General features: G+C 39.9%; 2 protein-coding genes across 3 annotated transcripts in view; both read right to left on the reverse strand.

Moving 5' to 3' along the window:
* Fyco1 (FYVE and coiled-coil domain autophagy adaptor 1) overlaps window positions 1-647 on the reverse strand; it is an 88,019-nt gene extending 87,372 nt beyond the window's left edge. Inside the window, exon 1 of one of the 2 annotated variants that reach the window (XM_036193560.1) lies at window positions 547-647. The gene's annotated coding sequence lies outside the window, so the exon portion shown is untranslated. Of the gene's footprint in view, window positions 1-87; window positions 203-546 lie in introns of those variants that run through there. The other variant, XM_036193562.1, reaches the window with a different exon arrangement.
* A 3,512-nt stretch (window positions 648-4,159) lies between these two features.
* Window positions 4,160-5,191, reverse strand: Xcr1 (X-C motif chemokine receptor 1). The gene has a single exon (XM_036191946.1). The coding sequence runs from the start codon at window positions 5,159-5,161 to the stop codon at window positions 4,160-4,162; it is 1,002 nt and encodes a 333-aa protein (XP_036047839.1). The 5' UTR covers window positions 5,162-5,191.
* Between the last annotated feature and the right edge of the window lie 18,341 nt (window positions 5,192-23,532).

The raw sequence follows: 23,532 nt of genomic DNA on the forward strand, positions 1-23,532 counted from the left end.
GCTCTCACTGCCTAGTGCTACCATCACACCCAATATACTAAGTTGTCCTACAGGTGTTTCCAGAAACTTCACTTTGAGATCTTGCACCTGAGCACAAAGGAAGTGGTCAGCGAGGGCACAGAAAGGAACAAAGGATCATTCCTGGATCGAAGGGGCATCAGGAGTCTTGCAAAGAGGAGGAGCTGGCTTCCTGAAGACTAAGTCCCAATGCCCTCGAGAATTTAGCTCCTGTGCCAGGGGTTTCATGTGTAATGCCAAAGCTCCGCCTCACAGGGAGGCTTCACCAGGAGGTTCCACAGGGTGGTCCCTCTCTCTGCCGGCTCAGGTCTTGGAACAGTGTTGAAGGTTTTTCTAGCCGGCCCCACAGACAACATGGGTACTGGAGCCAGTCCCTCTGACCAGAGGGTTCTCCCGAGGCGGCAGGCACCCTGGGTTGGAGAGGACAGCCTCGGCAACAGGTGACTAAGGCCCTGAGAAGCCTCCGCGCCGGGGTCCAGAACGGCCCCAAATGTCCCCGAAGTCTCGCCGGCCGCCCTCGGCACTTACACGCTACTGGGTCCACCGCCGGGCAGAAACGAAACTTTCTAAGGCCGAGCGGAAGAGTAGGAGAGCGTAGTGCCAGCGGCCATGAAGCGCACGGTACACCAAGGGCGCGCGCGGACTACGACTCCCGGCATGCTCCACAGATGGCCTACAACTCTCATCACGTGCCACGGGCCGATGGACACCAACTACATCTCCCGGCATGCTCCACGAGGTGGCGTTCCTTTGGGCTAACCTGAACAAGCTTTGCATACACGGTGCAAGGCGGGAAGTCGTCTGTCTGGATTCCTGAGCTAGGGTTGTTGGCTACAGTTGTTAAGCACTTGCAATGTGGCTGATTGGCTTTGAATTGTGCGTGAGCCATAAATATAAAATAATGTATCTGATTCAAAAATCCCCCAAACAATGTGAAAATAGCTCATTAATATTTTGTGTTATTAATCTTACTGAACTAAAAGAATGAACCCATTACGTATTGCTGGACCTAAATTCTCAGTTTTTTATTCTCCTCATTAACAGAGACATAAATCAGTATTTGAAATTATATGCTAATGAACTACCTACCATGTTTATCTTCCTCAGCCCTGTGTTTTTGCTTGTTGTTGCATTTAAAAGTACCCTGAAGCCTGATGCAGTAGAACACTGCATTCCAAGACCAGTATCGATGAACATGCTAAAGAAAAGGGGGAGTATATAAGATGTCAGCCTGTGACTAGGTTCTGTTCCTTGGCTCTGGCTGGCCACTCTTTACTCTGCCTTACTTTTTTACCATTTTAGCTAGAAATGCCTGTCTGCCTCACAGAACTTAGCTAACTAGTGGCATATGCCAGGCCTCAGCATTTCATGTTTTCAGGATAGAGTCACACAGGAAGGACAAAGATTTCTTAATTAATTTAATGTTTTACATGAGATGTATATGAGATAACATTAACTTGATGGAGTTGGCAGTTTGTGGATGGGAATAAAAAGGATTCTCCTGACAGAAATGATTCCATTTTCTGTTAACAAAGAAAAAAAAGGGGGGGGGGGGGGGAAATGTGGGAGGAGATGACAATATAAATGAAGAATTATCAACATAGTGGAGTAAGAAAAACTTGCTCCAATCACAGTCTGAACAGCTTTGGGATATTAAGGATGAGAGAGATTTCAAGCACCCTTATTTGAAACTTAGACCCTAAATAAGTTTACAGAGAAGAAGAAAACAGGCCCCAAACAGTGGTGTTTTATATAAGGATAATGGTGCATTTTGAGAACTTCACAGTTAGGCATTTCATCTGGGGTATAGTTACACAAATTAAGATGACTATGACATCACTAGGCAATTTAGTCTTAAGGGATGACAGTTATATTTGGTTCAACATTTACCAAAATGTTGTGCAGCAGATGATTGTAAGAACCTAATATGTCATACCCTAACCAAAAATCTATATAGCATTATGTTTAAAACTCAACACAACTCTGTGATGTAGGTAGGATTCACTTCTGTACTTCAAAGCTGAGGAGACTGAGGCTCAGAGAAGTAAAGAAATACCAAACTCACTTGTCTAATGGACAGAGCTGTAAACTAGGATGGAGTGGAAGTTCCCCGAGGAGTCTCTACCCAAGACATTGTCTGGTATTCGAAATGCTCAGCTTTGTCTACAAAGGATAGGAAGCCAAAAGAGAGCAACAGATTCCCCTGGGGTATAACTGGTCTTTCTTCGGACCATCAACTCCCCCAAAATAATGACAGAGAGACTTTTTTTTTATTAATTATGAAAGCTTGGCCTTAGCTTAGGCTTGTTCCCAACTAGCTCTTAGAATGTAAATTGACCTCTTTATATTAATCTATGTTCTGCCACAAGGCTCATTAATCTCTCCTCAGTAGCATATGTCCTACTTCCTCTGGGTCTGCTGAAGAATCCCCATCATCAGACTCTTTCTCACAGTTCCTTTCTCTCCCTGGAAGTCCTGCCTATCTATTGGCCATTTAGCTCTTTATTAAATCAATCAGAAGGTGCCTGTCTCAAGCAGGTGAGGAAGGGCAGAGACACATCTTCACACAGTGTACAAAAAGATTATCCCAACACTGGAACTGAGGTTAAAAATGGTTGTGAGTTCTGGGGACTGAACCCAGGCCCTCTGGAAGAGTAGTCAGTGCTTTTAACTGCTGAACCATCTCTTTATCTCCTTGAAAGTTACTTCTTCCTGATAAATCATAGCTATTTTTATTGCTTTATTTTTATTTTTCATTAATTCTTTAAAATCTACTGTTATATGGTTTTGTTTATGTATTTTTGATTGAAAGAACAGGATCTGAGTTCTACCTCTGGCAGACATGACAATCTAAACTGCCCCAAAGGGGCATTCTGATGGAGTCACCTCATATTATAATCAGGGAAATCTGGGTCCTCTCTTGGGGTTCTTAGTTTCATTAATAAAAGAATTTAAGAGGGGTTGGGGATTTAGCTCAGTAGTAGAATGCTTGCCTAGCAAGCACAAGGCCCCGGGTTTGGTCCTTAGCTCTGGGGGGAAAAGAGAATTTAAGAAATAATTCAGAAGGAGGCTTGATGACAATTTTATTAAAGCTTTAATAAAATTTATTATTTATTATTATTACAGACAAGCTGTAAATCAAAGAAAAATCCCAGACAGGCAGCTTTCCAGAGGATGAAGATGGAACAGAGAATAAAAAGAAGCATCAGGAAGACACTGTGGAGTAGAGGCCATTGTAGAGATAAAGTCATGGGTATGTGATCATGAGAATAAGCTAGAGAGATGCTGGAAAGGCAGAATCCACAGGACCTGACTCTGTGAGCTTAGGGAAAGGGAATGCATGCTTGAGGAGGATTCAGTTTGGAGAATGGTTGTAAGGGGAATGTTGGCACTATCATCCAGATGGTAGGAAATCAGCTTTCTCTCAATCTGGAAGAGAGAAAATGACAGAGGAATCTTCAACATGCCTTTGTTAAGTGGACTTTGCTTATCTGAACCTTCATGGATGTATTGGTGTCACTTAGAAGTTAGAAACAATATCTTATTCATCTTTGTATTGTCTAAATAATTACTTAGTGCAGATGGTAGCACATATTGCATTCAGTTATAGGGTGACTATTTAAATGCTAGTTTGTGTGTTAGCAGCTGTTGCCACAATACAGAACTATCTTCAGTTTAGTGGGATTTTATGGTCTAGACTTCATTCTGTCTGTACTTATTTGAGGATGTAATTATTCTTATCCTGAAGACATTTTCTCCAATAGCTGCAAAGAAGCACAGAACCAGCACCACCAAAGTGAAAGAGATCAGTTGGGACAATCCTATGTGCCAGAAACCTCATTGCACAATTAGCACATACTGAGAGCTTTGAGCCTTCACAAAGTCTGGAATTCTTCCATTTAGGATCTTCTGACTAACCACCGACTAATCTATGTCTAAGTGAGAGAATGAAGGATGAGCTGAGTCCAGGAAGTATTGCTTTGGATTGCCCATCTGGAAGCCACTTTCCCACAGCTGTCATGTCTTTTCTCTGCACCCCTGCAGTAGTTGCTGGCATCTCCACTGTTGTGTCATATGCAGTGTTCCTTCCTGATCCACTTCTTGCCTTCCTCCAACTCCTCTGTGTGGCTGCCTTCTCCTCTCAGTAGAAGGAGGGGCCCTCATACATGAAGGCACCAGGAGAGTAGGAGGATGGGACAGGGCTAGATGTCTTCTGCCGGCACAGCCAGACCTGCCGGAGGAGACGTTTTAGGTGTCTACGGAACTTGACCCCAACAAAGACATAAAGCACTGGGTTGAAGCAGCAGTGGGAGAAGGCCAGCTTGCGGCAGATGATCATGGCCATGTCCAGCTGCTGCCTGGTCTCACATGTCTGCTGGATGATTCCAGTTTCCTGCAGTGTCCTTAGGAAGAGGATGAGGTTGTAGGGAGCCCAGCTGAGGAAGTATGCCACCACGATGGTGAAGACGAGTCTGACTGTCCGGTGCCTCTGTCTGGACCTTGAGCGAAACAAGGTCCTGAGAATCTGTATATAACAGAACAGGATGATCCCCATAGAGAGGAGGAAGAAGATGTTGTGCTGATAGACTGAGGCCAAGAACCCACGGAGTTCAAAATAATCACATTTTGGGGAAATCACCTTGTGGAAGATAGCATCAGGGATGGAAGACAGGATGCTGGCTGCCCACACAGATATAGTCACCAGCACACGGCAGCGGAGGGTATGGATACCCAGAGTAGAGATGGGGCTCACTACAGACAGGTAGCGGTGGATGGTCATAATGGTGAGAAAGAAGATGCTGCTGTAGAGGCTGATGGAGAATATCAGGTTGAGGAGCTTGCAGAGGAAATCACCTAGCAACCAACCCCAGTGTTGTGCTGAGGCCCACACAGGCAGTAGGCAGGAGAACATAAGGTCTGATAGACACAGGTTGAGGATGAAGATATTGGTGAGTGACTCTAGATTCTCATATTTCACCAAGACCCAGAAAACCAGGCTGTTACCCACCAGGCTGAGGAGAAATACCAGAGAATACAAGACAATGGTGGAGAAGGTGGCAAAGATGGTCTTGTTCTCACATAGACGACTTGGTGTATCATCATAATAAAAGGTGACATTCTCAAAGGCTGTAGAGGACTCCATTTGGACCCAGGAGGCAGGGATACTGAGAGTATCTGAAATGATAGATGTGTGGGGTTTAAATCCATATGGTTTGAATAGAGATCATTAGGACCCATGTTACAAAAAAAGTAAGGTCGATGGTCCAGATTCCATTGAACTATTTATAACAAGATTGAGGATTGGAACGTTATATAAAGTTATTAAAGAATGATTTTCTTTCCCATAGAAAGACTTTTTTGACCAAGGACACATAACATTGATTTATATTCTTTCATAAGCTCTGTTCTCCTGGGAGACTGGCAAAGGAGAAGTCTTAAGACAGCTTAGGTCCATAGTAGATGTAGATGAAAAGAGAAATGGAACTGACTGAAAGACTTGAAACCAAAGTGGGCTCCACTATTGTGCCCTTGTGCCATTTTTTAAAAAGCTTTCTGAGACTTAGTTTCTCATTTACAAAAGGGATCATGCTCCTAGATTCATTCATTCAGTTGTTCAATATATGGCTAGAGAATGTTGTGTCTGTCTTCCCTGTCTTTCTCTCTCTCCCTTTCTGTCTCCTTTCACTTTCTCCATTCTCTCTTATTTTCTGTTCACAATCTGCATACATCTTGATATAAGGCTTGCATTGAAAAATTTTCTCTTTCTTGGGATAGCCTGAAAAAGCGAGAGCACACACAAAGCAAAATAATACCAGGGTTACAGATAAAAAATCCTTGCTAAGGAAGCTTATTCAGTTGAGAGTTTAGTTTACAGGTATTATAGAGGTAAGCAAGTGTCTGAAGTAGGGAAGGAGGAAAGCAACTAAGAAAACTGTAGTGGGTCAAACTTATTCAACCTCCTTTTTAACTGGGTATTAGAAACAGTGAGATGAGAAGACTGAATAAATGACTGGAAGGGCTGGAATTTTCATTTCGATAGGTCATGGAAGCTGCTGGGCCATATGAGGAGGATGGAAAGCTTGAAGCAGCAGCTATCTGAGTCAGATAAGTGAGTTCTCATCACCTGCTGTGTGTAGGACACTGTGCCTATATACCATAGCAATTCTCTGTGATCCTTCAACTTTCTATAAGATATATCTACCTCCATTTCATAGGACAGGAAAGTGGTACAAGCCTGGTGAAAATACTTTCTTAGCATTATAAAACCAGGAAGCTGGAGCAGCTAAGACTGCAACTCAAACTCCTATGTACTTGTATTTTGAGGAAGATAATTGGAGAAACAGTCTGAGCTTCTCAATTGAAATTAAAATTGAAATAAGCTGGGCATGCCTATAGTTTGGCTACTCTAGGACTAAGGTGGGAAGATTATGAATTAGAAGTCATCCATGGCTATCTAGTGGAACCATGTTTTTTTGTTTTTGTTTTAATTTAAAAAGTGTGTTGTGTCATAATAAAACAGCATGGTTGTGGAAAAAACCCAAAACAAATAAACAAACAAAACAACCCGAGTCATGTAGATCAATAGAATAAATAGAAAATCCACACATGCTGAGGAATATTATTTTAAAGTGTGTTACTTTTGTTTATGTTGCATTTATTTAACTCTGTGAAGCTGTGTTACTTTCTTAGTCTAAAACACCTGATGGTCTAAGCTGAATGGCCAATAGCGAGACAGGAGAGAGAAATAGGCAGGATTGGCAGGCAGAGAGAATAAATAGAAGGAGAAATCTGGGAAGAAAAGAAGAAGCAGACAGAGAAGGAGGAGGACCCAGGGGCCAGCCACCTAGCTATACAGCCAGCCACAGAGTAAGAGTAAGGTTTACAGAAGTAAGAGAATGGGAAAAGCCCAGAAGCAAAAGGTAGATGGGATAATTTAAAGTTTTAAGGAAAGCTAGCAAGAAACAAGCCAAGCTAAGACTGAGCATTTATAAGTAAGAATCAGCCTTCATGTGTGATTTATTTGGGAGCTGGGTGTCGGGCCCCAAAAGAGTGAAAGAGTAAAAAGCAACCAATACATGCAGTTATAGCTACCTACCAGATTTTTGACAAAAATATAAAAATCATACATTGGAGAAAAGTCAGTCTTTTCAACAAATTGTGTTGGGAAAGCTGATTATCTACATGTAGAAAAATAAACTAGATCCCAATAAAAAACAGTTCAAAGTGGATTAAAGACTTTAATACCTGAATACCTGAACTTTCTGAAACTGCTAGAAGAAAACAGAAAAGACTTTAGGATTTGTCATAGGATCCCTTTTATAAAAGAACTCCAATGGCTCAGAAAATAATATAAGAATAGATAAATGGTATTGCATGAAATTAAAAAGCTTCTGCATAGCAAAAGAAACAATCAGAGAAAGAGATGGCTTATAGAATGAGATACATTTGACAGAAGATTAGTGTGTAGAATATATAAAGAACTTTTAAGAACTGAATACTAAAAACCCAAACAACTCAATCAATAAATAGACTAATGAAATGAGCAGATAGTTCTCAAATGATGAAGTAAAAATGGCCCAAAACATATTTAATATTGTTAGGGATCAGAAAAAGGTAAACTAAAACATATTGATATTTTATCCCCCCAGTCAGAACGCCTATCATTATGCAAACACAAATGGTGGTGAGGGTGTAGGGAAAAAGGAACCCTTATTCACTGCTGGTGGGGATATAAAGTGGTATAGCACTATGGAAATTATTATGGAGGTGTGATATTTTATTTGTGCTGAAATGTGGTGATATTTTATTTGTATATTAATAAAGTTTGCCTGGAGATCAGAGGAAATAGCAAGCCAGTAAACACAAAAGTCAGGCAGTGGTAGCACACGCCCTTAATCTGATTACATGACAGGTAGAGTCTCTGTGGTGGTATTATGTTCCCCCAAATACTGTGCACCCTAATAAACTTACCTGGGGTCAGAGAACAGAACAGCCACTAGATACAGAGGCTAGAAAATGGTGGCATTCACGCCTTTAAACCTAGCATTCCAGAAGCAGAAATCCTTCTGGATCTCTGTGAGTTCAAGGCCACATTGGAAACAGCCAGGCATGGTGACTCACGCCTTTAATCCCAGGAAGTGATGGCAGAAGGCAGAAAGGTATGTAAGGTGTGAGGACCAGGAACTAGAGCTGGTTAAGCTTTCAGGTTTTCAAGAAGCAGTTCAGCTGAGATTCATTTTGGATGAGGACACAGAAGCTTCCAGTCTGAGGAAACAGGATCAGCTGAGGAATTGGCAAGGTGAGGAAGCTGTGGCTTGTTCTGCTTCTCTGATCTTCCAGCATTCACCCCAATACCTGGCTTCAGGTTTGATTTTATTAATAAGACCTGTTAAGATTCATGCTACATCTGTGTGTTCAAGGACACACTAGGGAACAGCCAAGTGTGGTGACACATGCCTTTAATTCCAGTACCAACCATAGAGACCTGGAGGTCTGTACAGACAGGCAGTGACAAGGAAGAGAAGTAGCTGGGCTAAGAGCCAATGAGAGGGCAGAAAAGCAATGCAATAAAGGTGCTAGTTGACAGGAAGTAACACACTTTTGGTAGCTGCAGAGCTGGAGAGATAAGGTTGGTGCTTCCTCAAAACCTAAAGGTAGAACTACCACACAATTCATTCTTGAGTATATATCTAAAGATCTCTAAGTCTATACAACACAGAGATACCTGCAGATCCATATTTCTTGTAACACTATTCAGAATCAGCCAAAGGTCATCTGTTAACCGATGAACTGGTAAAGAAAAATGTGTTAACGTTGTGGTTTGAAAGAGAATGGCCCCATAGGCTCATATATTTGAATGCTTAGACCCCAATTAGTGGAAGAGTTTGGGACGAATTAGGAGGTGTGGCCTTATTGGAGTTGATGTGCCACTGGGAATAGGATTTGAGTTTTCAAAAGCACAAGCCAGGTCTAGTTTCTCTCTCTCTCTCTCTCTCTCTCTCTCTCTCTCTCTCTCTCCCTCTCTCTCTCTGACTGCTGTCTGTGGATCAGAATGTAAAGCTCTTACCTATAGTATCATGCTTCTTTGCTTCCCACAATGATGATCATGGCCTAGCTCTCTAAAACTATTAAGCAGGTCCCTAATTAAATGCTTTCTTTTACAAGAGTTGACTCCATCATGGTTTCTTTTCACAGCAATAGAACAGTAACTAATATATAACACAATGGAGTTTTATTCACCCATAAAGAAAAATGATATTAAGTAATTTGCTGGAAAATTGTTGTAATTGGAGATCATTGTGTTAAATGAAATAAGCTGTACAAATATTGCTTATTTTTCCCCTGTCTTAAAGAACCAGATAGCCAGGTTTGGGGCAACTAAAAATACTGGAAAGTGAGGAGTATAAATTACAGAAACAAACAAAAAAGATAGAAAGTCCCATATTTTATCCATATATTCTGCTCAAATGGTTATCTTTTAACCATAAGTGTGCTGCTAGTAGTACCTGAAAGAACTGAATTGATATTTGAAGTGCTGCCCCCTGCAGGGGAGTCAGAGCTTAGTGTCAGCATTTGTTTTTTTAAATATTTGAGGAAGAAACAACACTAACCTTAGACAAATATCTGAAATAGAAGATAGATCCCCTTCAACTTGCTTTATGAGGCAAATATAACTATGATACCAAAATCAAACAAAAAATTTACAATACACAAAAACTACAGACTAATAGTCTTCATGAACACAGACACGAAAATTATCCTTTTGCTTTTTGAAAGAGACTGGTCTTAAACTCATTATATAGCCAAGGCTCTTGAACTTCTGATCTTCCTGGATCTATTTTGAGACTGGTAGGATTCAAGGCCTGTAACACCATACCAGCTTTATGCAGTGCTGGAGATGAAATCCGGAGTTTTGTCCACAATTGGCAAATGTTCTACCAGCTGAGCTACATCTGTACCTCAAAACAAAAATTCTTTCCAAAATGTAAGTTGAGCCAAGTTCAATAATACATTTAAAATATTTATTACATTTATTTATTTATTTATTTGTGTTTATAAATGTATGCATCACACACTTGCCATGGTATGCATTTGGAGGTCAGAGGACAACATGTGGAAGTCAGCTTTCTCCTTCTACCAGGTGTATCCCTGGGATAGAACTCAGGTCATGAGGCTTGGTACAAGTATCTTTGTCTACTGGGCCATCTCTCTGGCCCCAGTAATGTGGGTTTTTTTGTTTTGTTTTGTTTTTTGAGACAGGGTTTCTCTGTGTAGCTTTGGAGCCTTTCCTGGAACTCACTTTGTAGCCCAGGCTGGCCTCGAACTCACAGATATCTGCCTGCCTCTGCCTCTTGAATGCTGGGATTAAAGGCATTCACCACCATCACCCAGTCCAGTAATGCATTTTAAAAGGTAAAATAACATAACCAAGTGTGTTTGTCCCAGAATGTGAGGTTGCATAAATATTTGAATGTTAAACAATTTAGGCCACCATATTAACAGAACAGAAATAAAACCTATCTCATTTTTGTAGTTAAATGTAGAAAAGTATTTGACCAGTTTAACATCCATTTTCAAAACAGACTCTCAACAAGTTAGAAATGATATTGAACATCTGCAAGACCACTCAATTTTCTTGCAAAATTTGGAAGCAATCCTGATCTGTACTAGGAAAAGTTGGGATTCCAAGGAGAAGGGTGGCAAATTCCAAGTTTTCCTGAGTAGCATCTATGAACTGAAGTTCTCTAAAAAAGTTGCTGCATATTGGAGCCTAAAGACACTTTGTCCTTAGCTTACTAGGCTTTTGTGATTGTGGAGAGATGGAATGTTGCAAATAAAGAGCCAAAGTTATCTGAAGTCTTGTAATATCCATTTTCTATCAGCTTCTGCATTTGGTATAATATCCTAACTCCTACCAGCACTAAAGCTAAGAAGGCCACACACACTATCTCAGTCAGGCCTGTATAGGAAATCCTTATGTCATGTGTAGCTGCCTACCTGAGGACACAGCCATATATTTAGTCAAGGCCTTAATTTATAACTTTCTTTTGTTCTGTGAGTATAAAAGTTCATGTCAAAGCTTGATGTGTTGGTGTATGCCTGTAATCCCAGCATTCAAGAGGTAAAGGCAGGAAAATTAAGAGCTTAAGGCCATCCTCAGCAATGCAGCAGATTTGAGGTCAGTCTGTGCTATGTGAGACTCTGTCTCAAAAAACAAAATATCATGTAACCTTGTCCCTAGTACACCAGGTCTTTCAAGATAACTTAACTCCATGTTCTGGGTCATGGTCACTTATATTTGGCATAAAGTAAACTGCCATATTCTTTAAAATGAAGTTGTTATTTTATGTTAACATATTCTAGGAATTTGGCTTCCATTTTTCTATTGTCCCTCCTCCTTACCATCCCCATGATTTAACTCTAAAGGAGTGAATTTAGTTTTTGCCCCATGGGATAATATAGATTGAGAAACAGTTCTAAGTTATCCAGCCATCAAAATTAATAAGAATTTACATAGCAACTTAGAGTCAAACAAACCCCTCCACTTTTTTCAGCAAGGAAAACATTATATATCCATTCTATTCAAGGAAAGATTCATAGATTGCCTTCTCTAAAAGCACAGATTCTTTGGAAATACATATGAAAGGAATCTGAGTCTCAGAGGCAAGCCTCAGAACTCTTAAAGTTTATTAGCCTGCTTAAGTGGTTCTGATGATCACCAAACTTCAGAATCCCTGGTACAGGCTATTAAAAGAAGAAAATGTTTAAAATGTATTCAAAGTAACTCACCTGAGTCTGCACCACTTTCCATGTCACTTTTTCAAGTCTGTATGCTTTGTGCTTCCTTTGTTTTCCTCTTCAAGTGCTAGAACCTCACATATGCTAGGTGATAACCTGTGATTAATACAGGTTCCATTAAGTTGTTTAGACTGGCCTTAAACTTCCTCTTTATTAAGGATGAAGTTTTGGAATTAATTTTTAATATTTCCTTATGCTTGGTTTCAGTATGAACAGCACAGTTTCTCTTATATTCTAAAATATAAAGTTCTAAAACACTGTTTAGACATGTATTGGGAATCTTTTTGTCTAGTTGTCCAGCCAATCAACTCCAACAAGATACATGGCTCTGTTTTTGCTGCAATCCCATGCAAAATGAGACCAGATGTGGACATATTGTCACAAAGCATTGCTGTCTTCTAGGTGTGATGGTACATTCCCAGTAATCCCAGAACTTTAGAGATAGAGGTAAGAGGATCAAACTATAGTAAGACCCTGTCTGAACATCCAAACAAATGACCCCAAAATAAAAGGCACTGCTGCTGCATTGAGGGCCCTGGGAATAGCATCTGGGCCTGACTTTTTGGTGCATTCACAGGGGTCTCTGGTTTCCGGGTGAGTCCACATGATATGCAGGAACTTAACAAAATTTGTCAGCTCTAGTGCTACAACTTCTTTCTGGGACATTACAAAACAAAGGACAGTGGTGGAGGGAACTGGTACTTGTGGGGAAGGACATTAGGCATTGCACCTGATTGTTCATTCTTTGTGAAAAAATAAATGAATATCCCAACTCTCAGCTGTGTTGTTTATGAGTTCAGGCCTCCACATTTCAATTTTCTGGTTGATTTAAGAAAGTCTCAGCTCTCAATTTCCAGGATCAGGGATAGTTAGGTAAAGGATTTTTTACAATGACTTTTATATCATATAGTATGCAGTGGAATTTCTGATGTTGACACACAGAAAAGTTACCCAGACAAATTCTGCTCAAGTTTGTAAGTTATACAATTATGACATACAATCCAACAATTATTTTCAAACCTCTATATGTTGGAATACTTGTTACATAACAATAGATAAAACAATAAATATCAGTTAGGGAAATATTCCCAATCTGTGTGCTTACCCTTCTCACCTCTCATCTCAGTCCCCCCACCCCAGGCCACCCCATCAAGGCCTCCATCAAGCCTTGATGACTTCAGAAATTTGCCTTTGGTGTGCCTCTAAGAGAAGTGACTTTTCTTAGTTTGGCTTCCATTAGAGTAAGCCTGCCTACTCTGTAGACAGGGTACCCCCTCAATCTTGGTTGACAGCAAAATTTCTGTATCTTAGGTAGAGGCTCTCTCCTTTGAAGCCTGTCCTCTTACCCTACCTGTGCAGCCTAGTAAGATACAATTACTCTAGTCTTGAGGAGACTCAGCTGCCTATTTATGGCTGTTGCAGCTCCACTTGCTTGCCTGTCTCTGTTAGCCAACTAAGAACTACCCATATTCCAGAATCAGGTTCCTTTCTGCCTTTAATGACTCAATGCCAATGGCCCAACTAAAGTGACACATTTCCATCATTGTGAATTTTCCCTATGTGGATGCTCCATATCTCCTATAAAGCCTATGGTCATGATCTGGTCTATTGCTATTTGTTTCCATCTGCGTTCAGAGGCAGCCATTTTTTGTTCACCCTTTCCCAATAAGTCTTTTGTGTGAGGTTTGTATGGTGTGATTTTTTGTGACATTCCTTGGTCCCCATTCTAAATTACTCTTTTGCGAACAAACAACCAAACCAAACCAAACCAAACCAAACAAACAAAAAAACCAACCTCCTGGAATTCACTGAACTCTGTGGGTGCTCTGGATAGTCTTTGTGTTTTCTGATGGCAGCAAAACTAAACATATATTTGAGAAGCGGGAGGCCTCTTTTGATGCAGGAACTCTGGAAAGGATAACTCTGTGAAAATTTTTCTGAGAGGATGGTCCAGTGGCAGTAGTTCACCCTTTCTTACTTCAGCCATTGCTCCTCAAGCATATAGAAAGGATGAATGACAGATGGTGACAGGATTCCTGGAAGAGGAGTGAGTTGGAGTCAAGTATATGGCATGTCTGTGATACAAAGAAACAGTCCCATTGAGATGGAAAATGGAGAGAGCTGTAGTAGCCACACTTGGATTCTCTTGTGAACGATTCACTTAGCCAGGCCCAACCCAGACCCAAGAGAAGAGGAGCTTGGTGTGGGAGAAGGAAGCCAAACAAAATGGAGTTAATGTCATATCTCTAGAGTTAATTTCTCAAGGTTTAAGCTCAGACTCCAGGACTCTGTACTTACATAATCTTGACAATTAGTTTCTCTGAACTACAGATTGTGGAGGCCCAAATTACTCAGGGTCAGAGAATCTGGAGCTTGCTTTACCCAGCATGGCTGTGTAAGGGGATGATTTGACCACGGTAGTGGTTACCAGGTGTTTGGAAGGGTCTACACTTGACTGTGCTATGTGCTTTGATCTAGCAAGGGGGAGGTCTTTTGCCCCACCCCTTGGCATTGTTATAAAAGGTTCTTTTGAATAAACAGAAAAGGCTGTTGGGTATTGACCCAGGTCCTCATGAAGCTATCCTGTGTTTCTGTCTTTCTCCTCTCCCTTATCTTTCTATCTAATATTTTCTTATCCCTCTCTCCTTCTCTTAGGAACCCTGGAAAAGGTGGGAGCTGGCCTCCCACAACTGAGTGACAGCACCAACCTCACTGAGTTATGAGGATTAAATGAATTAATATATCAAATAATTGGAAAAGTGCCTAGTGAATGCACAGCCCTATTAGTCGCAGATGCCTGGAAGAACATGGTAGATGCAATGTAGGAAGTTGTGGGTGGAGAGCAGGACAAAGACTGAGGTCAAAATTAGCAGGCAAAAAACAAAACCAAAACCACCACCACCACCACCACCACCAACAACAACAACAAAAAACACCCCAAAAGACAGAAAGACTAGATCCTCTCTAACAAGACCGATACATAACAGTATGCTGGGGGTGGGGTAGGGGGGTGGGGAATCACACTATGTGAATGATCTGAAAGCTAATGATATTGGGATGTAAACTTGCCAATTTTTGGACAGCAATTGCCATTGGGCCTCTGACCTTTTCCCCAGCTCTGGTAAGCTTTCTTCATTGGAAGTTCCCTCTTTCTTAATAATTGGTCTCTGCTTCTACCATTATCCATGTGTCCTTGGTTTAATTCCTTGTTCTGACACAGAAGAGCCTGGAAATCCCAGTAGGTGTCACTGGACCCTTGCTGTGGGATGTTCTGTATGTCAAATGTGTTGCTCTGATTGGTTAAAATAAATAAAGTGCTGATTGGCCAGTTGCCAGGCAGGAAGGATAGGGTAGGCGGGACAAGGAAGAGGAGAAGGCTGGGAACAGGAAGGCTGGGAGGAGATACTGCCAGCCACTGCCATGACAAGGAAGATGAAAGGTAATTGTAAGCCACGAGCCACGTAGCAAAGTATAGATTAACAGAAATGGGTTAATTTAAGATAGAAGAAGTAGATGACAAGAAGCCTGCCATGGCCATACAGTTTGTAAACAGTATCAGTCTCTGTGTGCTTACTTGGTTGTGTCTGAGCGATTGTGGGACTGGTGGGTAAGAGAGATTTGTCCTGACTATGGGCCAGGCAGGAAAACTCTGACTACAAAGACCCTGATATACACCTGTAACAAAGCTGTATACTTCTGGTATGTTTGTTGGATGGAGGCCAAGAGTTTTGTCATTGAATGATATTTCACAAAACTCATCTTCACATCTGAGCGTGGCATTACTCTATATCATTGTGGTTCACAATAAATAAAGCATGGACCCCTATGATGTTCTCAGGCTCACAGGCTCACAGGTGTGGAAGTGGAACATTCAAAGCCAGTGTGCTAAGTGCTCTAAGAGGCCTTGGAGAAGCAGAGTAGGCTTCTTGCGGGAGGGTATTTCAAAGGACAATCAGAAGATGAGTAAGAGTTATCCAAGAAGAGGGGGCTGAATGCTAGATGTGGAGGTAACTTTTGCATGAGGGTTTCTCTGGGCCACAATGTGGTTCTGAGTGGGTAAAGTGTGGGGGTATAAAAGGCACAGGCACCAGGGTTGTGGCTGGAAAGAGAAGCAGCATCAACTGACTTAGGAGAGTTGGGATGGTTCAATCCTGGACAGCTTAACACTTAACACTGTAATAGTTCACAACAGAACTCCTTCCTAGATTAGTTAATCATGGACTGCTTTGATTCCCAGAACTATGAAATGTCACAGAGGCCCATATTCCTAATTGAGGAGTATATGACCACTCTTGAGGGAGTGTTTTTTAGTTTGGGTACTGCCACATGGACACTTAAAGAAAACTTATTGAAAGTGATGGAATGAACTGTTTTGAAAGGCATGTAGTTGGAACAGAGAAGGAAGAGGAGGAAGAATGTGACATTGAGGGGATCAACAAATGAAAAAAAATCAAGGCTATTTGAAAGGACTCTGTGATTCAAAAGGTTTTCTGAATAGTAGTAGGGAATAAAGCAGGGTTCTGCTAAACTGGAAAAATGACAAAAGAAAATTACCACAATGTCAACATCCCTGAGGTTGAGGAATCCTGGACTAAACTGATCTAGTGCTCTTAGCTAAATGGAGGAAATCAAGTTGGAGCTCAAAGATCTAGTACCCCATTTCAGCTGCTGCTAAGAGACAAAAGACACAACCAGATAAGTAAATATTCTGCAAAACTATAGCTCTGTGATGCTCCAGATTATGATGGTTAGCCTTGATTGTCAACTTGACTGGTTTTGGAATCACTTTGGAGACACACCTTTACAAGAAAGCAAGATGAGTTCCAGCAGTCATCTCTGCACGTCCTTGGCTGTAGATGTTACTAGTTGTCTAGTGTTCTGCTGGCACGCCTTTTTCCTGCCGTGGTGGACTACATCTCTTTTTAAGCCACAAGACAAAAATAAACCCTACCTTCCTTAAATAACCAACACACAACTAGATAAAACAAAACCAGAAGACATTAATAATTAACAGATGGAAGAAGATGTAGTTTATATGTTTATATATGTTACTTGTAGCATCTGAGAAGAGCAATGCTATTATCAGCCACTGAATTACTATGCAAGATCCAGTTTTCTTTCTTTAATTTTTTTCCTCTCCTCCTTGGCTTTGTTTTCTTCTTAATACATCATTTGTTCCTGGACTTTTCACTTTACTGTTGTATTAAATGTGGGATCTTTTTTCCTTTTCAGACTTTAAAATAGAATTAGTTTTTTTAACTTTGTTAAGATGAGGTGGTAATGATAGGAAGTGGTTACAAGATTGACTTGGAAGGTAAATTCTGTCAACTTAAATGCAGTGTTCCTGCTAACCCAGACTCTGACACACTGTCTCTGATATTTCCGCTGCAAATTTTGCTTTGGCCTAATTCTTTAAAGATGTGAAGCTGACTTAGTACTTTCCCTACCAAACAACTTCCTTTTTTTTTGTGTGTGTGTGTTTCTCATTTACCATAGTGTTTGCTAGCAGCTTTGTGTTTGAGAAATGAGTATTTGAGTTCTGCTGATTATGTGTGAATATAAGCATACTATGGACATATATGTGTGCATGTGCTTGTGTGTGTGCAAATGACTGCACAGTTCACAATGCTTTCATGACAACACAATTAACTAACAAAGTTCTAGTCTCCTTGAGTAGTAAAGGTATGTGTTGTGGAATATTTCTTAACACTGTGTGTTTTAGAAGTGGCTTGCTATGCATTTCCTGTTTACTCAGGTAATAGTGTATCCTTCTGGGGTCTTTGATGGAGTTGAAGATGAGGAAGTTATAGTTGCAGTTTTCTTTAGTTATGATAGAAGGCAAATTAGGTACAGAGCTTTGGACTCATCAAGATAAAAAAAATGGAGTATTTTCTCCAAATATGCAAATACAAATGGACTGGACATTGTAAATGTAATTCTTACCTGATAATTATTCTTATTGTATATAGTTTTATTATGTTAGAATTAAAAGCCTTTCCTTTTTTTATATAGACCAAAAGGGAGAAATGTTGTGGAATATTCTCTTACGCTGTGTGAAGATATGTCACTGTGATTGGTTTAATAAGAAGCTGAATAGCCAATAGGTAGGCAGGATTTCCAGGCATCGAGGACACTGGAAAGAAGAAGGGCAGAGAAGCCAGACAGATGTGGAATGAATTGGACACACAAAATGGGATAGATGTAAAAGCTACATGGTAAAACATAGATGAATAGAAATTGGTTAATTTAAGTTATAAGAGCTAGCAAAAAACAAGCCTACGCTACTGGCCAAGCTTTCCTAATTAATAAGAAATCTCCATGTCATGATTTGGGAGCTGGCTGGTGGGACAGAAAATTCCATCTACAGGTGTGGTTCTCCTTCCAACACTATGAAATTATCAGAAGAAAGGAAGAATATCTCTATATCTATATATAGACATGTATAGAAGGACACACACACACGGAGAGAGAGAGAAAGAGAGAGAGACAGAGAGAGAGAGAGAGAGAGAGAGAGAGAGAGAGAGAGAGAGAGAGATTGCATATATGTATGCAAACTAACTGTTCTTGAAAATCTGCATCAAGTCTTATTGTAAACATACCTGTAAAGAATCTAAGATTATGGGAGTCTTAGGGGGGATAAAAAGGACAGCAAGCTGGGTGGCGGTGGTGCATGCCTTTAATCCCAGCACTCAGGAGGCAGAGGCAGACAGATCTCTGTGAGTTCGAGGCCAGCCTGGTCTCCAAAGCGAGTTCCAGGAAAGGCACAAAGCTACACAGGAAACCCTGTCTCAAAAAACCAAAACCAAACCAAACCAAACCAAACCAAAACAAAAACAAAAACAAAAAAAACAAAACAGCAAATGGAATAAAACTGAAAGTCTGGATATCAAGTTCTGTGGGATACAGGTAAGTCATGAAGTCATGTTGGTAGGGAAAGTCACACCACTAAAGGCATACATTTGAAAAGAGATTGTGTTTTACTTAAAATCCAAAGTCTTATCTGAAACGTTTAGAATAAAGAAGAGCAAAGTAAAGTAAGCTAAGTAGAAATAGGAAAAAAGAAAGGATAGAATTAACATAAAAGCAAAAGAAACAAAACAAAAATTTGTTCCTTAAACATGAGACAATGTGATAAACCTGTAGAAAGACTGACAAAAAAGAAGGAACACAGAAAAATGCTCGGTAAAAGGCATGACATGTAGTATTACTCCAGAGCCCTTAGAAATCGAAGGATATTTATCAAATATTGTGAACAAGTCTGTACAAAAAACTCAACAACTTAGATAAGACTAATGAATTCATCAAAAACTACAACTTACCTAGACTTGTACAATTAAGGGAATTGAATTCATAATTGAAATCTCCCAAAAAAAGCATTTCCAGGTCAGCATAGATCAGCTAGAAGGTTCTTTCAAATGTTTAAATAGATGATGCCAATTTTTACACATTCCTTCTAAACAATATCAACAGTTCCACATGCATTTTAAAAGATTAGTATTATATTAGTGCCCAGATTACACAAAGACAGTACAAAAGTTAATAAACACAACTAAAAACCAATTTTCCTGATGAATAAGGGTGAAACGTTTCTAACAAAATTTCAGTGACTAGATAATGGTTATTTTCCCCCCAATGACACAAGGACAATGGTTCTCAACCTGTGGGTTTTGACCCCTTTGGGGGTCAAATAACCCTTTCACAGGGGTCACATAAGACCATCAGAAAACACAGATATTTACATTACAATTCATAATAGTAGCAAAATTACAGTTATGAAGTAGCAACAAAAATAATTTTATGGTTGGGGATGACCACACATGAGGAACTGCATTAAAGGGTCACATCATTAGGAAGGGTGAGAACTACAGCCCTAGGACATTTATCCCAGGACTGAAAATTTAGTCTTCCATACACACTTAAGTTTTATAATAGATTTATTCTTAATAGCCTTGAGATAGAAACAACAACACAAAATCTCTAAACAGATGAGTAGTCAAATGAGATATTGCTTATCAATAAAAAAATGAATTTTTGATAAATGTGATATTTTGGATGGATATCAAGGGCTTTAATATTAACAAAAAAACTTCACAAAGTCACATACTCTGACTGTTTACATAGCATTCTTGAGATTACAAAATTTATAGAGCCAGGAAATAAATTCATGTTTTCTGATTGGCAAAATGTTAGTTGATTTTTAATTATTATAACAAATAATTGAGATAATTAACTTAGAAAGAAGAAAGGTTTGTTTTGGCTTTTGTCGTTGTTGTTGTTGCTTTTGTTGAGATAGGATATTATGTAGCCCAGGCTGGTCTTCAACTTGTTACGTAGGTAATGATGACTGAATTTTCATTTCTCCTGGCTATAATTTCCAAGTTTTGGATGTTGTATTATGTATCACCACACCCTATATTTTGGCTCATTTAAAAAGACTTCTGTTCAAGATCCATTGGCCCATTTGTTTGGGGCTTGGCAGGAGTGCCTGGTGGAGAAGAACTATTCACCTTTCTTCAGTCTGGGACTTGAAAGAAGCCTCAGTTCAGTGATTAAAAAGTTACCACTAGGCTCCACCTTCCAATATCACTACACTGAGATGAAACTTTCATGCGGCCAGATTGAATTATATAGCAGCTGAAGTTAAAGGTGTTGCCGGCTGGATGACCATAAACGTGTAGGTAGCCTGAAGGTGCAGTTTGTGATAGTGGAGTAGCTCTCTATTTGGACTGTTACAGATTATTGAACTCCATACATGGGATAGAATAACACTGAACTATATAGCAATGTCCCATTTCTGATATGGGCATGGTATATAATTATGGAAGATATAACTATCAGAGGAAACTGGTTAAATTTGTTATTATTATTTCCAAATTATTATTTTTGAGATTATTGTTATATTTTTTATTATTTATATGCAATAATTTTATTTATTTTTATATTTTATAGAACTATATGTAAATTATATATTACTATATATAAATTATTATTTATGTATCTTGGGCTGGCTTTGAACTGGCTAAGAATGAGCTTGTACTTCTGATCCTCTTGCCTCTTCCTTCCAAGTTCTGGGATAAAAGGCAGTGCTGGGCATAGAACCCAGTGTTTCATGCATGTTGGGCAAGCATTTTACTAATTGAGCTACAACCTCAGCCAGAAACCAGGTAAAGTTTAGATGGAATTTATCTATATTTGTAGCTTCCTGTTAATCTACATTTGTTTTGTAGTTGACTATAAGGGCTTGACACTGTAATTATTAACTAAAAAAACTTCAGCAGGAGCTGGAGAGATGGCTTAACAATTAAAGTACTAGCTGCTTTTTCAGAGGACTAGGGATCAGTACCCACACAGTGGTTCACAATGGTCTGTAATGCCATTTCCAGGAGATCCAACACCTTCTTCTAAATGCTGTAGGTACAGGCACTGGAGCAAACCAATGTCCAAACACTAGTGACAGGATCAACAACTGTAGCATAACTGTACAATGACATTCTCAGTGATTGAAATGGACAAGCCACTAATACAAACCATAGTGCAGATGACTTTCATGTGAATGTGTGGAAGAATGCATATTTTGAATGAAACAGGAAAATCTGGGAAAGATGAATCTAATATATAGCAAGAGAAATTCTGAAAAAGTATATAACATATACTAACAATAGGTATATAGCTGAAGTTTTCCTGGTCCCAGCTCTCGCAGTCTCACAGTCTCACAGTTGCTCAGACCCAAAATGAATACACAGAGGCTTATGTTAATTAAAACTGCTCAGCCATAAGCTCAGGCCTACCACTGACTAGCTCTAACATTTAAACTCAGCCCATTTCTGTTAATCTATATGTTGCCACATGTTCTGTGGCTTTACCTGTGTGTCATTACATGCTGCTCCCTGGACAGCAGGCTGGCATCTGCTGACCCAGCCTCCCTGTTCCCAGAATTCTCTTTGTTTACCCTGCCTATACTTCCTGCCTGGCTACTGGTCAATCAGAATTTTACTTATCAACCAATCAGAGCAACACATATTCATAAGTCACAGAAAGACATCCACAGCATAGATATATCAGTGATTGCTTGTGTAGGCCATTGTCTGAGAAAGTAGATAATTATAAGGGGACTTTGAGAATGATGGATATATTTTGAATCTAGATTGTGATATTTACACTGATCTGTACTCATGTGTACCTGCTTAAAGCAAATGCATATTACTGTCAATTATACTCTAATGAAGCTGATAAAAGAAATGAAGCTGAAAAATACCTCAGCCATTTCACACACACTTGAGTCTTGTGATATTGGGGGGCCAGCTCTTTTGGTTGGACTCCAGACTCAACATAAATGAGTAGTAATAACTGAATGAGAGCTCAGGATACCTGAGCTCCTAACCTTGTATCAGTGATAACTTGTGGATGACTCATTGGTCAGTCATCCATCATGCTCCCTTGCTCCTCTGCTGTATTTATGAGGCTTTGGAGCAACAAAGTAGCAAAGTAATTGTCAGAAGAACTATCCTTCTGTCAGGATATGCTATGCTTTGTGGAGAGAATAGTACCTCAGATTGCTCTTGAACTCTGAGTAAAAACTGACCTCTTGTGAGCACTCATAGAAAATGCTGTTTTCTTAAGGGATTCCTGTGGTGGTATATGAAAGCCAAGAGCTGGGCTTCTCACTGTCTGTTCTAAGCATTTGGCATTTTATTTTTAAAGAACTAAACTTCACCACGAGTGACTCATCACACTGCAAATGCAAGAAATGGGTGCTATGAAGATCTTTGCTATACAGTGGAGGAAACTTAAGTACAAGAAGGCTAGATTCTTGCCCAAGTCACACAACCAGGTAGTGACAAAGCTAGCTGCAGGGTCAGTGGTCCTAAGTAGATCAGAATGTACTTTAGTATTCTTCCTTGTGATCAGGACAACCATTCTATAACCTATATTATTGTCTGAACATTTTATTTTCTCCATTGGAATAATTTCAACAATAGTAAAGAGACTGAGGCAAGAGGATTTTGGAGTTCACAAGCCACCTGGGCTACACAGCAAGAGACTATTTTCAAAATGAACAAAGCTAACACACACACACACACACACACACACACACACACACACCTCCCCAAACTTTGACCTGTGGGCTCTCCCTTCACAGCAAAGGAATTCCTTGAGGGATAGTACCTGCTCACTATCCTCATAACAGGGAGTCAGACAGTTTTTGCTGCCAAATTCCTCTGTAGTCTGTCCTCTTATGTGTCACATATTGCCTTGTAGGCAAGGAGAAGCCCAGTATGGCAATAGAGGCATCAGCAGTGACAGTGGTGGTGGTAGTGTGGTAGTAAAAGTATTCACCATGCCAGATTTGACATAAAAGTTTTTATAAAGTATAAATACTGTGGATAGAAACACAGTAGATGAATACTCAGATAGAATTCTACCCCCAAGGAGAAATGGGGTTCTTTTATGCCAGTGAAGGGAAGTTAAGGAAAGTTACCCAGGCTATGTGTGTGGGGTTGTATTTGAATAGATAGGAAGTGGGCAGTTGACTATCTTTTTAGGTGGTACAGCCATATCTGATGAGAATGGCAAAAGTCATAAAGCCAGCACAGCTGCTTGACAAAGATCTAGCAAATCTGAGCTACATGATGGCTCCATGTCACCTTTGGTTTTCCTCTCCACCTATTGTATACTTGGGGGACTTTTAATATTTGTACAATTAGAGGATATTGA

This window comes from Onychomys torridus, chromosome 7 (assembly GCF_903995425.1).
Source record: "Onychomys torridus chromosome 7, mOncTor1.1, whole genome shotgun sequence".
Classification (NCBI taxonomy): domain Eukaryota; kingdom Metazoa; phylum Chordata; class Mammalia; order Rodentia; family Cricetidae; genus Onychomys; species Onychomys torridus.